At 56.9% G+C, this 12,757-nt stretch overlaps 1 protein-coding gene across 1 annotated transcript in view; it reads right to left on the bottom strand.

Annotated features, from left to right (window-relative positions):
* TMEM132B (transmembrane protein 132B) overlaps window positions 1-12,757 on the bottom strand; it is an 88,313-nt gene that overhangs the window by 20,356 nt on the left and 55,200 nt on the right. The window contains exon 4 of the mRNA XM_012731124.1: window positions 748-891. Within this exon, the coding sequence (XP_012586578.1) occupies window positions 748-891 (144 nt within the window). The remainder of the gene's footprint in view (window positions 1-747; window positions 892-12,757) is intronic.

The following is a 12,757-nucleotide window of genomic DNA, read 5'->3' as shown; positions in this document are numbered from 1 at the left end:
GCTGGGGTCAGGCTCCAGGTCAAGGCGCCCCAGCCCTGGAAGGGCCTGACCCCACCACACAAGGACACGCGTCCACCCCGCAGGCTGCCTTCTTCCAGTGCACTCCCCTGTCTGCTGCAGCCCACCACCTCACATTGCTGTGCCCCCAGCCCCAGATGTGATAAAGACTTTTCTCCCCTTGGGGGGTGGGTACTGTCTGGGGCTCCTGCCTCCTACTAAGCTGACTCTACACCCAGACCATTCTCCTACAAAGCCGGAGCACCCCATTGCTGTGTGCATCCGGCAGCAGGCCCTTGAGGCTGGCACAGGCTCCTTTTCCCAGGCTAAGTTGGCATTAAGTTTGCCCAAGTGAGGGCTTTAGGAAGATATGAGTAGATAATATTACTGGTGTGGAGAGCTGACAAAATTGAGACGCTCATAAACGGATTGCTCAAGTTGGGGCAGAAGGAGCAACCCAAAAGGAGGGAAACAATTTCTGCTCAGGACTCTGGCGGGGACCCCATACCAGGAAGGGAGCAACTCCTGATCTAGGGGCCCCCAATTATCACTCTCCCCCTCAGTGGGTAGTTCTGACACCCCCTCCACCCCCCACCCGCCCCCATCAGTCACTCTCTCCTCAGGGGAGTCATCCTGTCCTCCCCCCACGTTGCCCAGTCGTCTCTGAGCGAGCGCCGGGCCAGGTCAAGGTGCTGGCAAGGAGGTGGGCAGGAAAGGGCAGGGAAGGGGGGGCAGGCCACAGCCGGGTACCTTGATGACGTCCTCGTCTGCAGACCTGCATTCCACCGCCAGAGACACGTCCACCACGGACCCGTCCTCCTCCACGGCCACGACCTTGACCGGCACCGAGACTGCCTTTCCCGTGAGGATGGCCGTGTTCAGCAGCTCTGTGTCCTGTGAGGAGAGCGGGGGCTTTGGTGACAGGCGCACAGGGACCGGCAGGGCCCCACGCCACCTCCCACCCCAGTCCTGGTTCTGCTGTTTGAAACAGTCCCAAGGGCAAGGTCACGGAGGCCACAACTGGACACTCCCAACCTCTGGATCCATCCAGGACGAAAGAAGCAGCCTGACGCTTCCCCGGCCCGGGAGCCACATGTCACGGTCACAGCACACCCCACCTCCACCACCACCTCCACCATCCTGCTTGCAGACACCAACTCTTCACAGTCAAGAAGTCTTTTTGATGTTTTCCAAAGCCCAGCTCCCTTAGCAGGGGGCTACCTATTCTCACAGCCTGGAAACACGTGGCCACAGCCTTCGTTTTGCACCACAGTCAGGGTTGGGGAAGTCAACAGCACAAAGAACAGAACAGAAGAAATTGGGTGACCACAGCCTCTCCCAGGCCTCCCAGCACCTCTGGGTCCTCCCAAGCCCAGGTGGTTCTCAACGCTGACATCATGTGCGTTTCTCTCTTCCTCTGAGGACTCTGGCTTTGTGCCCTCGGCATTCCTGCCCCACCTGCCGGGCCACCCCGCTCTCACCTCTCACAGGCACACCTGCTCTTCCTGCCGGCCACTTAGCCAGAGGTGTGAGCTCTCTCCTCTGTCTCAATCCAGAGTATGTCTCTCCTAGACTAAGTCCCCCGAAAGCACCCTCGCATTCTTAAGATAAAGCCCAACAGGGCTGACCCTCGCCTTCCTCCCTCTGCCTCCCTGTCAAGCCCCACGGCAGGTGTCCCGGTTCTTCTCCCAGTACAGGCTCCTCTGTGCCTTCTGCTCTTACAGACCCAGCACCCTGATCCCCAATTCCTTCAGGTCCCAGCATACAGCATGCGCATCCTCTGCAGAGACAGGGGCTCTGGTCAGCTCACAGTATAGACAGCTGGCTCAGCACCCCAGGCTGCCTAGCCTGGAAATCACACCAATGGTCACTTGGGGCTGCACAATGATGCTGGAGCTGTCCCCTCATCACACCGGACACCCCCGGGGTCAAACACCACTTGTGCCACCGCAGCACCCAATGGAGTCTGTGCGTGCGTCCTCTGCAGAGACAGGGGGCTCTGGGTTGGCTCTGTGGTGCAGGAAGCAGAGGCGAGTTCAGTTCCAGGGGCCTGAGTGGGGCTGTACGCTCCTGGCCCAGATGCTGGTCAGTGGAGCTGCAGTTTCAGACTCAAGCGGGATGGCCTGCCATGGGTTTCTGCACTTCCAGAATAACTGGAAGTCTGGGGGAATGTGGCCGCAGCCTGGGCCTGACTCAGTGAGGTCAGGGCTGCTTCTCACGGCTCTGTAGGTCACTTCCTGAAGGCAGCAAGGTGGCACCCACCACACCGGCCATCTTTCTGCCACCAGATCAAGAAGAAGTGGGGGCAAGGGCCACCACACCTGCTTCTTTTCCCAGGACGTCCGACCTTGCACACGGCAACCCGCCCCCACACGCGGCAGCCTGCCACAAAGGAGGCCGACAGAGCAGGCGTCCATCGGAAGCTGGCAGTGGCGCTGGGCTTATAAGCTGCTTTTGCAAGTTCATTGCCAGCACCTGCCACAAGTTGCTTTCCCAGTGGCTGAGCGCCCTGATCTGAAATATGGGGTCAATAAAAGCACCTGTTGTAAAGTGAAATTATGAAAATTAAATGGGTCAATCGAGGTGCAAAGCTTAGAACAAACTGGCACGTAATGAGCAAATAGGAATTTAATAAACATGGCTATTAGAATGAGTGTCTGGAAAATTCGCTTGGAGAATGGAGCAAGGAGCTGCTCACAGGCTCATAAAGGGACTCGCAGGGAACGTCTCCAGCCTTGGCTGAGGCTGCACACAGTGGACAAAGACAAGGGGTGAGCTTCACCCACACTCAGAACTGGCTCCACCCCACATACTTCAAGGGACCTTTCCACTCTTAGAGTCCAGAGTGTCCGCCCAGGCCCGAGCGGATTCCTCAGTCAATTTCCTAAATCAGCCCCTCGCACTGCATCCCAAAGCCGAAAAGGGAAACAGCCAGACTCAGATGATGATAATGATGATGTTGATGATGATAATAATGGACAAGGGGGAAAAGGGTGAAAGAGAACAGTTGGGGGGGCAGGAGGAGCCAGGGGAGAAGATGTGTTTTAGTCCTTTACACATAATTTTCTCCTTTGGTTTTCTCAACAAGCTTCTTCAGAGAGTCACTATATTGCTCCCAATTTGTTGACTGTTTTTCAGCGTCACTGAACAGGCATCCTGGGCATGTGGCCACAGCCCTCTAATCTCTGCCTGTGCCGCCTCACACCCCTCTGCCCTGTTTCTCCCCGTGTCTGTGTGCCTTACACTCCCCTCTCCTTACTCCTAAGAGCACCACTCATTGCATCTGGGTCCACCATAAGTCCAGGAGGGCCCTTAATTCCAGGGGCAAAGGCCCTATTTCCAGGAAGGTGATACTCACGGCCTAAACAGAGCCAGTGTCCAGGCCTGGGTTGAGCAAGGCGCAAAGCGAGCAATCCCAGCCCCCGCGACCAGGAACACAGCAGACATGCACCTGCGAGGAGGGCGCGGCCCCACCCTCCTCTGCTCTCACTCTCTGGAAAGCAATGGGTATTCTGTTTGCCGTTTCCATAAAAAACTCAACAGCAGGTGCCTCTTCCTGCAAGCAGAAGTTGTCATGTTCAGCAATCTACACACCCTGGAAGATCCCTGTTTATTTTTGCTTATATTCCAAAGCAATGGCCAGGAAAGGCCTCTGGCTGTTTCCAAGGGAGAAGAGGAACACCGGCTGTGTCCAGGGAGCCATCCCTGCGCCAGGGATGCCGGTTGTCACAGGGCAGGGAGAGAGGGGCACCACCGAACCCCCAAACCTGCCTGCTCTAAATAGGTTCTGCCATCTGCCGCATCAAGACAAGACAAGAGATTTCATGGAAAGGAACTTTAATACAATGAGTGTGCAATACAGAAGACAAAAAATATAATGTCTAAATCAAACACCTGAAGTTACCCATCCCCTTGTGGGTGAAAGTCCTCCCAAAAGGGATTGACCCAAAGCAAAACCTGAAAGCCCATCATAAGACTAAAGAACCTTCTGGCCGGGGCCCACAGAAAAGGGTCGGAAATGGGCAGACACATCTGGGAGGAAAAGAGCAAAATCAAAATCACAATAAACACTGCCATAGTCACCTCCCTGCAGGTCTCTCACCCACATCTGTTTCAACCAGCACGGGGCCAAGAAACAAGCACGGTTTCTTCACATGTCTCTCTGCTCTCTCTCACCTGGCTTCCTCAGGTCTCCTTCTGGCTCTCCATCCTGCTGTCTTCCTCCTCAGATTCCTTCTCTTCTCTTCTCTGCTCAGCTCCACCCTCCCTCTGGGTGGGCCAGGGAACCTGGGACTTCCCCTTTTCCTGAGGACCCCCCTGTTACAGTATCAATGGCTGGACACAAGGTCTAAATGAGCAAAGGTCTGAGACAGCTGTTGTCTGACGCCCCATTCAGGCCAGCAGGGTGGGGGGCTGCCCGTGGAGACGGGGCGCATGGTGCATCTGCCAGCCTCCCCAAGGGAAGGCAAGGAGAGCAGTCATGGGCTCCTGGAGCCAGTTCTTTAGGTGGGCCGCCCCCACTTCCACCCCTATAAACCCAGAGGGTGAGGGGATGAGCAGATGTAGAAATACGTGATCTGAGCTAATCCTACTGCTAGACAAAGAAAATGTGTCAATGCCGTTACTTGATACTTCAGTTAGAGTCGCCCCCAATATAGAGTAGGCTGGTGAAGCATGGCGACAGCAGAGACAGCAGCTCAAGCCAGTAATTTAGCCAGCACCGTGCTCACAGACGCCCGGAGTTAATCTAATTTTGACACTTGTGCCGTGATGGGCTTGGGAGGTGAGTTTTGAAGCATCGTGAAGAGTAGAGGGGCTTAGGAAGGGGGCACCAGCCTGCAAGATGCCCACGGTCAGACACTCACTGGCCTAAACTCGTCCTTTCTGGGAACTTGACCCCTGACCCGGGTGCACCTGTCCCAACAGGAGCCAGCCCACCTGGCGCTGCTGGCAGGACCGGGCCCCAGCCTGTCAGCATGAGGCTGCTCTGGGCATGACTGAGCCCAGGCCTGCCACGTGACCCCGGCGGGTCAAATCAGAGGAGCTCTCTGTACCCGGCAGGCCCCGCCTCCCCTGGACCGGGTTTTTGGCCTCCACCTGCTCCGCCAGACGGTGAGCTCACCTTGTGCAGAGAAGCTGGGGGTGCCAGCCTTGGCCCTTCCCTGCCCCCGGTTCCCTGTGGTCTGTACAAGGGCACCCGCACACAGAACGCGTGTGACAAGCACTGGGCCAGAGCCAGCGGCTGCCCGAGTTAGAGAGGAGCGGTCACTCAGGACATTCAGTCTCAGAGGCCAAACCAACTTGCAGACAGGCAGAGCCGCCGCCCGGCCTGTGCACCGGGGCCCACACAGTCCTCGCACACAGCCCTCTCCAGAAGGAGCTTCGGTCAGACACACTGGGCAAAAGGATGTCAGCAAACATGGTAAGACGGTGAATACAGAACAAATGAACAGTGTATTTAAAACGGCTGTGGCGGGGCCTCCCTGGTGGCCCAGGTTAAGGCACAGCGCTATCAAGGTATCGGCCGCCACTGCAGCACGAGTTCCATCCCCCACCAGGGAGCTGGCCCACGGGGCGCAGCGGACCTCTCCTGTCTCCCCTCAGCAGTGGATTTCAGTGGACCTGCCTCTTCTGCTCCCACTCTGTCTCTGATGAATCCTCTCACCCTCTGCACCTCCGGCCAGGACTCTGCTGCAAACTGGAGGGGGTTGCGGGTCCCCCAGGCCCCCGTGGCGAGGACTGTGTGGGCCCCGATGCACAGGCCGGGCGGCGGCTCCGCCTGGCAAGTTGGGTTTGGTCTCCGAGACTGAATGTCCTTGTATGTATAAATAAATACATCTTTAATTAAAATATAAGAGCCAGTGGCACGGCGGAGTCGCAGTGAGTAGCTGATGTGCCGTTCCCACAGCGCTGCTCTGACTGCCTCTGCATGCCTTCGTGAACACCAGCAGGCTCGGGAACACGGCCTGTCTCAGACCCGAAAGGACTCCCCTTGGCTGTTTATGAGGGCTTTCTGAGAGCCCTGGCCCACTCTTCTCCCTGATTACCTGACTGCTCCTCAGGCCTCTTGCTCACCCGGACCCTGATTTCCCCATTTGTGAGATACACAAGCCCCCTACTGAGCCCTCCCCAGCCCTCAGCACCCACTTGACTGGCACCTGGTGGCTTCCAGTGGCCTGGCCTCCCCCACTGTCCACTGGTGCTGGTGGACTCCAGCATGGGATTTTCCTTGAAAGACCTTGTCACTTTTATTTTGAAAGATGCGCGAACATTTTAAATGACATGGGAAGGTGAAAGCCCCAGCAACCGGAGGACCAGGGGATTCCTGCACAACCACCACCCAACCTCCCCCTCCTGAGCAGGGGCTGGAGCAGTCAGCGGGATGGTGCTGTCAGTGAAGAGGGGTGCTACTCTTTGTGAGGCCACGAACACTAGGCAGGGGACCTTGATTTCCCGAGGGGCGGTGGGCTGGAACCTGCACTTCTCAGCTTCATTGTAGACCCCAAACGGCTCTCAGAAAGCCCTCATAAACAGCCTGGCCTTCAGGACAGATGTCTAGGGACCTGGAGACAGGTGTGCAGGGATACTTCAGATGACAGGTGTGCAAGGGGCCTTGGGGACAGGAATGCAGTGAGACTTCAAGGGACAGGTGTGCTGGGAGCCTGGGTACAGGTGTGCAGGAGGCATTGGGAACAGGTGTTCAGGGAGTCTACAAGAGATAGGTGTGCAGGTAGCCTCAGGAACAGGGATACAGGGAGCCTGGGGACAGGTGTACAGAGAGCCTTGGGGACAGGTGTGCTGCAGGGCTGCTAGGGACAGGTGTGCAGAAGTGTGTCCACAGCTGGTCTATTAGCACCATCTAGTGGGCACCCCAGAGACTGTTGCCTGAGTTCAAACCCATCAAAAAACTCCTTGGCAGTTTGTAAAAATAAAGCAATTTAGAGAGAAAGTGTTCGGGGCTCTGCCATAAGCAAAGCAAGGGGCGAGAGAGTACAGGTACACTTCCTGTTGCTCTCTCAGGTGTGGCTGACACCCAGCTGCCGCGAAGAAGGCTGGCACACTGAGTCAGAGGCCATGAACTCTACAGCAGGTTGATTACAGGACAAGCGCTGTGCACACCTGTCCTTTGCTTCCCCAGGCAGGAAGGCGCCTTCCTTCACAGACTGTAAGGCAGGGGCCCCAGGCAGAGGTGCCCAAGGCCACAGAGGTGAGTGAACGGCAGGTGGACTGCAACAGAGGCAGCTCACTCGTTCCTAAGCACACCCCTCTCCTCCTTCTCCCAGTGGGGAGAAGGGCGCCGCGCCCCCTCACTGAGCAGGCCAGAGGCGTGGCAGCCATTTGTAGGCAAGGGCTCTGGTTTGTTGTTTCAGTGACTTTCCCCTATAAGGGTGAAGCAGCAGGGTGAGGCCCCCACATGGCCACCCCGTTTTGTCACGCGGAGTTCACCACCCAACAGACCAGACCCTTCCCAAACAGAAGCCTTCAGTGGATGTGCTCACGCCTCTGTGGGAGGCTGAAAACAGCCCAGAGTGGACAGGGCTTGAGACATCGCTGCAGCGGGAACCGGGCACAGCGGCCTGGGTCTCTGCTCCCGCGCACAGCTCCACCCTGCCCGGGCCGGCCTCCGGGTCTGTTCCTGACACCATTACAAGTTATTCATTGGTGAACGTTGCCCAAAAAGACACAGGTCACCTGGATCAAACACCTTAGAGGCTTTCACTCCTTGAGCACTGGGCTGCCCCAGCCTGCCCTCTGAGAACAACCCTGTTAGGGGGGCTGTTTTTCATGTAAGTTAGGAAATGACATCACCTCTAATCAGTTACAGGGCCCCCCTGATAGAGGGGCACTGAGGCTGCTGCGGGACAAGGCTCAGTGGTGGGGGCTGACTGGACCCCTGCACCTTAGAAGCTCACACAGTCCCCTAAAGGGTGCCTGAAAGGAGAGACGAAATGCGAAGCTTGCAGCAATGAGAAGGGAGGCTGAGAGCACGAAACAGCAGTCAGGGTGATTTTAAAAATGAAAAGGACATAGCAGCCGATCTGATAAAGTAAGAGACTTACAGAAACAAGGGGGCATTAACAAATACTGTGAGGGTGCAGAGGGATAAGGATGGAGGGGAGGGGACAAAGGGAAAGACCGAGAAGCGCTGACTTACAAAGAATGATAGATCCGATCACCAGAAGATCGCAGCCAACAGGCTTCCTAAGGAAGCGTCAGCTCCTGGTGGTAGGAATTACCAGTGCCCGGACTAACCGCTCCCCACGAGGCTGGCGTTTCTGGGCATCGGTAAAGTGTCTGCGCTGGACACACATTCTCCTTGACGATGACAGCCGCGCCTGTCGGTGGGAGCAGCCGGAGGGACGATGGAGCTACCCTTGGACCAAGGCAACAGCCACCGGGAGGGCCCAGGGGACAGAAGTGGGCAGGTTTCTCTTGACCCTGCTGCCCGCCTCCCACTGTAACCACACTGCCAAACGGGGGCAGGGGCAGGGGGTGAGGACAGACCAAGGAAGTCAGGATTCAACACTGCCTTTGGGAGCCACTGGAATCTGTTGTCCTGGAAAGTCCCCTCCACACCGCTGGACGAGTCTATTCTGCAGCTAAGTGAAGGGCTGGAGGCCAGTGCCCTTTGGAGTCCTCAACCCCGGGACATCCATTCCACTCAAGCCTAAAGAGAGAAGATGGACACAGGACAGCAGGGGTGCCGGGTGCAGGGGGGCAGTGTGTGGGGGGGCAGTGTGTGTAGGCTGAGCCACAGCCAGTGAGTGGCCACACCCACCACCATGCGTGGCCACACCCACTGCCCTTATGGCCACACCCACTGCCAACTGTGGCCACACCCACCACCCTTGTGACCACACCCCCTCCTGCCCTGAGTCAGGTAGTGACCCCCAGAATTCCTGTCCATGGAGCTCAAGCTATAACCATATTCAGAGCGTCCTTTGCCCATTTGCTCAAGTGACATGAAGTCGCAGGGTGTGTGGTGTGGGCTTTACTGTAAGGCGAAGACAGTCACAGGGGCAGCACCGGCTGGGGAGGACTGCAGAGGGTGGCCACCGCCAAGGACCGCTGGGAGCCGGAGGCGACAAGATCGGGGCCTGCTGGCCCTGCAGGCGCGGACTGCGGGCTGTGAATGGCTGCTCCAAGGCCCCAGCCCATTGGGTCACGGCTATGGCAGGCCCAGGAGACCAATCCAGCCCCCAAAGCTGACTTGTGGCCATCACTCCCACCTCAAGACTGCAGGACCATGCCGCCCCAGTGAGAGGAACCACTGCCCACCCCAGCCCACCTCAGCTTTACAGGACACGCTGGAAATGCCTCCTTAGGGACATAAGCCCCGGAGGGCCCTGCGGAATCCCAGAGCAGGTGTGTGAGAAGGAGGTGGCCACTGTCTCTGTGGGTGTACCAGAGCTGCCGGGACACGTGGTGTCAGGTGGGGGGTGCAGACCAGGCCAGCACGGTGGCCCTAGCCTAGCACTGCCCAGACTGACCCCAAAGCCAGACAATGAAGCGGGTCTTTCATCAGCATCCCCTTCCTGCTGGCTGGGGTTGTGTCTTCTGAAACAACACCACACAGCACAAGGTTCCTTATCCATGGTCCTGCTATAGGTGAGCCAGGAAGGGGAAGTTCCAGATGGAAATATAGCATAACTACAGTCAATCTGGGGAAGGGGCCTTGTCGGCAATGTGTCAGGATGGATCAAAGCGCTATGCAGTGAAATTTTAATTTATTTAATTCTGAACAAGCCAACAGACAAAGGGCAGTAAGCACTCACTGATGAAACTTCTAGACTTTCCGAGATGCCTTCCTGCTTAATAGGTCCCAAAGCTGGAGCCCAGGAGTTGCATGACGACTGCCTGGCCTTCCTTGGGGTGAGAGGTGTCTCCTGCAGTGGGCTCAGTCTGGGGCCTCCAGGACAACACTTCCCCACAGCCAGCCACAGGCGGAGCACATGGGCACAGGAGGAAGGGGGGCCAGCCCAAGAAGCAGGGGCAACACCTGGTTCACATCTCCAGTGGTTGGGGGGCATCGGAACCATCACCCCAAGAAATAAAGAGCTTCAGGGTCACTGGAGCCGCTGGTGGAGGGCAGTGTGAGTCACTGCCCTGGCCCAGGGGTTAGTAGATGCAGGGCCAGCAGATCAAGTGGGGAGCATCCAGTGGCCTTGCCCTGGGGTTGGGGGAGCCTGCCCAAGGGCAGGGAGCAAGACCCAGCTTCCTCCAGTAAGCAAAGGTGCAGGCCTTTCAGAATGGTCATCCCCCACCTCCCGGCTGCAATCAAACGCTCCCCTTGCAGGCTCTGCCACTGGGCATACCTGTCCTGTCCAATCCCAGGAGCCCATGTGCCGCCTTGGAGGACGGCCCTCCTGTCCCCACTGTGGACACGCTCAAAACCAGCACCTGCTCCTGAGGGCAGTGTCACACCAGGCCCAGCCGGCTGTGCTGTTAGAGGAAGACACCTTCACAGGGCCCTGTGAAGGGGGGTGGGGGAGGTCCTCACAGCCCCACCCCCTCACTTGCTGCAAACATCCAGCTGCGGGACCATGGAGTCTCAAGCCAAAGCAGCTCAAAAGGAATCTGCTTCTCTTGCTTTCTCCTGTGCTAAGCCCGCGCACCCAGTTGCCTAGAAACTCAAGTGTGTGCATTATTTGAGTCCAGCCTTTCTGGAAGCTGATGTGTTTTTTATCTGTAGGTGCAGAGCTGAGCTTTTCAATTGCCAGTGAGCGGGGGCTGCAGCCCTAAACTACAAGCCACTGGTGGAAATAAACCTGTAAGCTCAAATCCCCATCATTGGGCAGAAAACCAGAGAAGTGAAAAGGAGTGGGAGGAGAGAGAAAGACAAGCTGGGAAAGGGGTTCAGGGTGCATCTCTCGGCCGTGGAGGGAGCAGCACAAAGCCTGATTTTAATGTTAGAATTTAAAGATGAAACAGTAAACATCATTTTGCCCTAGGTTATGACACTCCTTTTTTTAGACTGCCCTTTTTAAGGTGGGATTTGTGAAGGCTTTGACCATCTGTGCTGCTTGGCTAGAAATGGAAATATTAGACACAAATGGTTTCCAAGGCCTGGTAATTGCAACTCCAAAATTCCCATCAATTCTATTTTCTCCCTTTCCCTTTACCAAAAAGTAGTGGATCTAAACACATAGTGGGCTAAATAAATGTGTTGCATAGCAATTGACCAGATGAGTGGATGGGTGGATGGATGGATGGATGGATGGGTGGGTGGTTGATGGGTGATGGATGGAAGGGTAGGTGGATGGAGGGTATATTGGGTGGATGGAGGGTGGGTGAGGCTGCAGGGGGTGGGGTGGGGTGATGACAGGAGCCAGCCAACCTGGTCATGGTGGCCCACGTCCTCCCCGGGAAAAGCTGTAAGCAAAAGCTAAGAGGCGGTCTGTGTGGGACCCATTGGGAAATCAGGGTGCACAAAGTGCCTCCCACGACAGCAAGTGGGGCCCCCAGAAGCCTGGTCTACTATGTGAGGATGGTAGGGATGACACTGATATCCAGAGAGAACCTCAAGCAGCAGCTGAAGAGGGAGGGATGAAGGCATAGGCCGCAGAGAAGGGAGGAGCCCTGGCCAAGCCTGAAGTGGGCCCTTGCACAAGGCAAGACCGGCAGGGAAATAAGGCCTCCCTGCAGGTGTCCCGATCCACAGCCTCCGTGAAGGTGTCACTTCACATGGCAAAAGGGAAAGTTAAGGATCTTGGGTGGGGACGTTATCCTCGGTCTCCAGGTGGATCCCGTGTCATCATAAGTGTCCTAGGTGGAAAGGGGGGCTGAAGGGGTGGGGGGCAGCGAGGTCTGAGGGCCGTGGAGCAGTGAATGCCAAGGCCTACAGGGGCTGTGTGGCCCGCCCTGGGGCTCCCCGAAGGAAGGCTACCTGCTGGCACCTGGATGTTAGCCCCGTGAGACCCATTCCAGACGCTGAACTGGAGGCTGTAAGCTGTTGTTTTAAGCCATCAAGCATGTAGCGATTTGTTGCAGCAAAAAGAGGAAATTAATGCATCAGTGAGAGCTAGGTTGCCAACTGCAGGTTCTGTTGGCAGATACGCTGGCTGAACTCGTTCTGTGCCCCGGGCATAATGCCAGGGCCTGAGAAGACACCTGGAGAGCAGAACCATCTGCTGGATCTTCTCACCAAGGAGCTGTGGTGCCTGGGGGTGGAGGGAGACAGGGGCTTTCTGGTTATGGAATGAATGATGGGTGCTCAACTCCAAATTCACCCCTCATTACCTGCTCTGTGAAAATGGAGACAAGCCCTTAATATTTTTCCTTTGTCAGTAGGGGGCGCTGGCGACACACTTCGGAAGGACGGGCTTTGCCTTCTGATCCTGGTGTGCTGTCTGCAGGGTGGCCACCCCGGGGTGGGGGGCAGGGGAGCCTGCAGCTTTCCTTAGTGTCCACACTGAGTGCTTGGGAGCAAGGACCCTGGTGAGCAGCCTTCCAGCGAACAGCTGTCCCCAGCCTTGCTCAAGCTCCACTTCCCGACACAGCACGCTGCCCCCACCCTCTCCAGAAGTCCTGTGTCTAAGGGTCTGTCCCCGGCTGCCTAACAGACAGCCCGGGCAGTGGAGACTCCTACGGCCAGCCACGGCCTTTGGAGCCCTCTGCACTTCTTACTTGTCCATCCCCCATCCCCTGCCTTTAGTCAGCCTTTGTGTGCAAGCAAGCCCGAGACGGACGCACGCCAACACGGTGAGACAGCCTATGTGTTACCAGCACACAGAGCAGAGAGGGAAGCTCACTGGGGGGG

This window comes from Condylura cristata, unplaced genomic scaffold (assembly GCF_000260355.1).
Source record: "Condylura cristata isolate star-nosed mole 26May11 unplaced genomic scaffold, ConCri1.0 scaffold00029, whole genome shotgun sequence".
NCBI lineage: Eukaryota > Metazoa > Chordata > Mammalia > Eulipotyphla > Talpidae > Condylura > Condylura cristata.
This window is presented reverse-complemented; position numbering and strand designations above follow the sequence as displayed.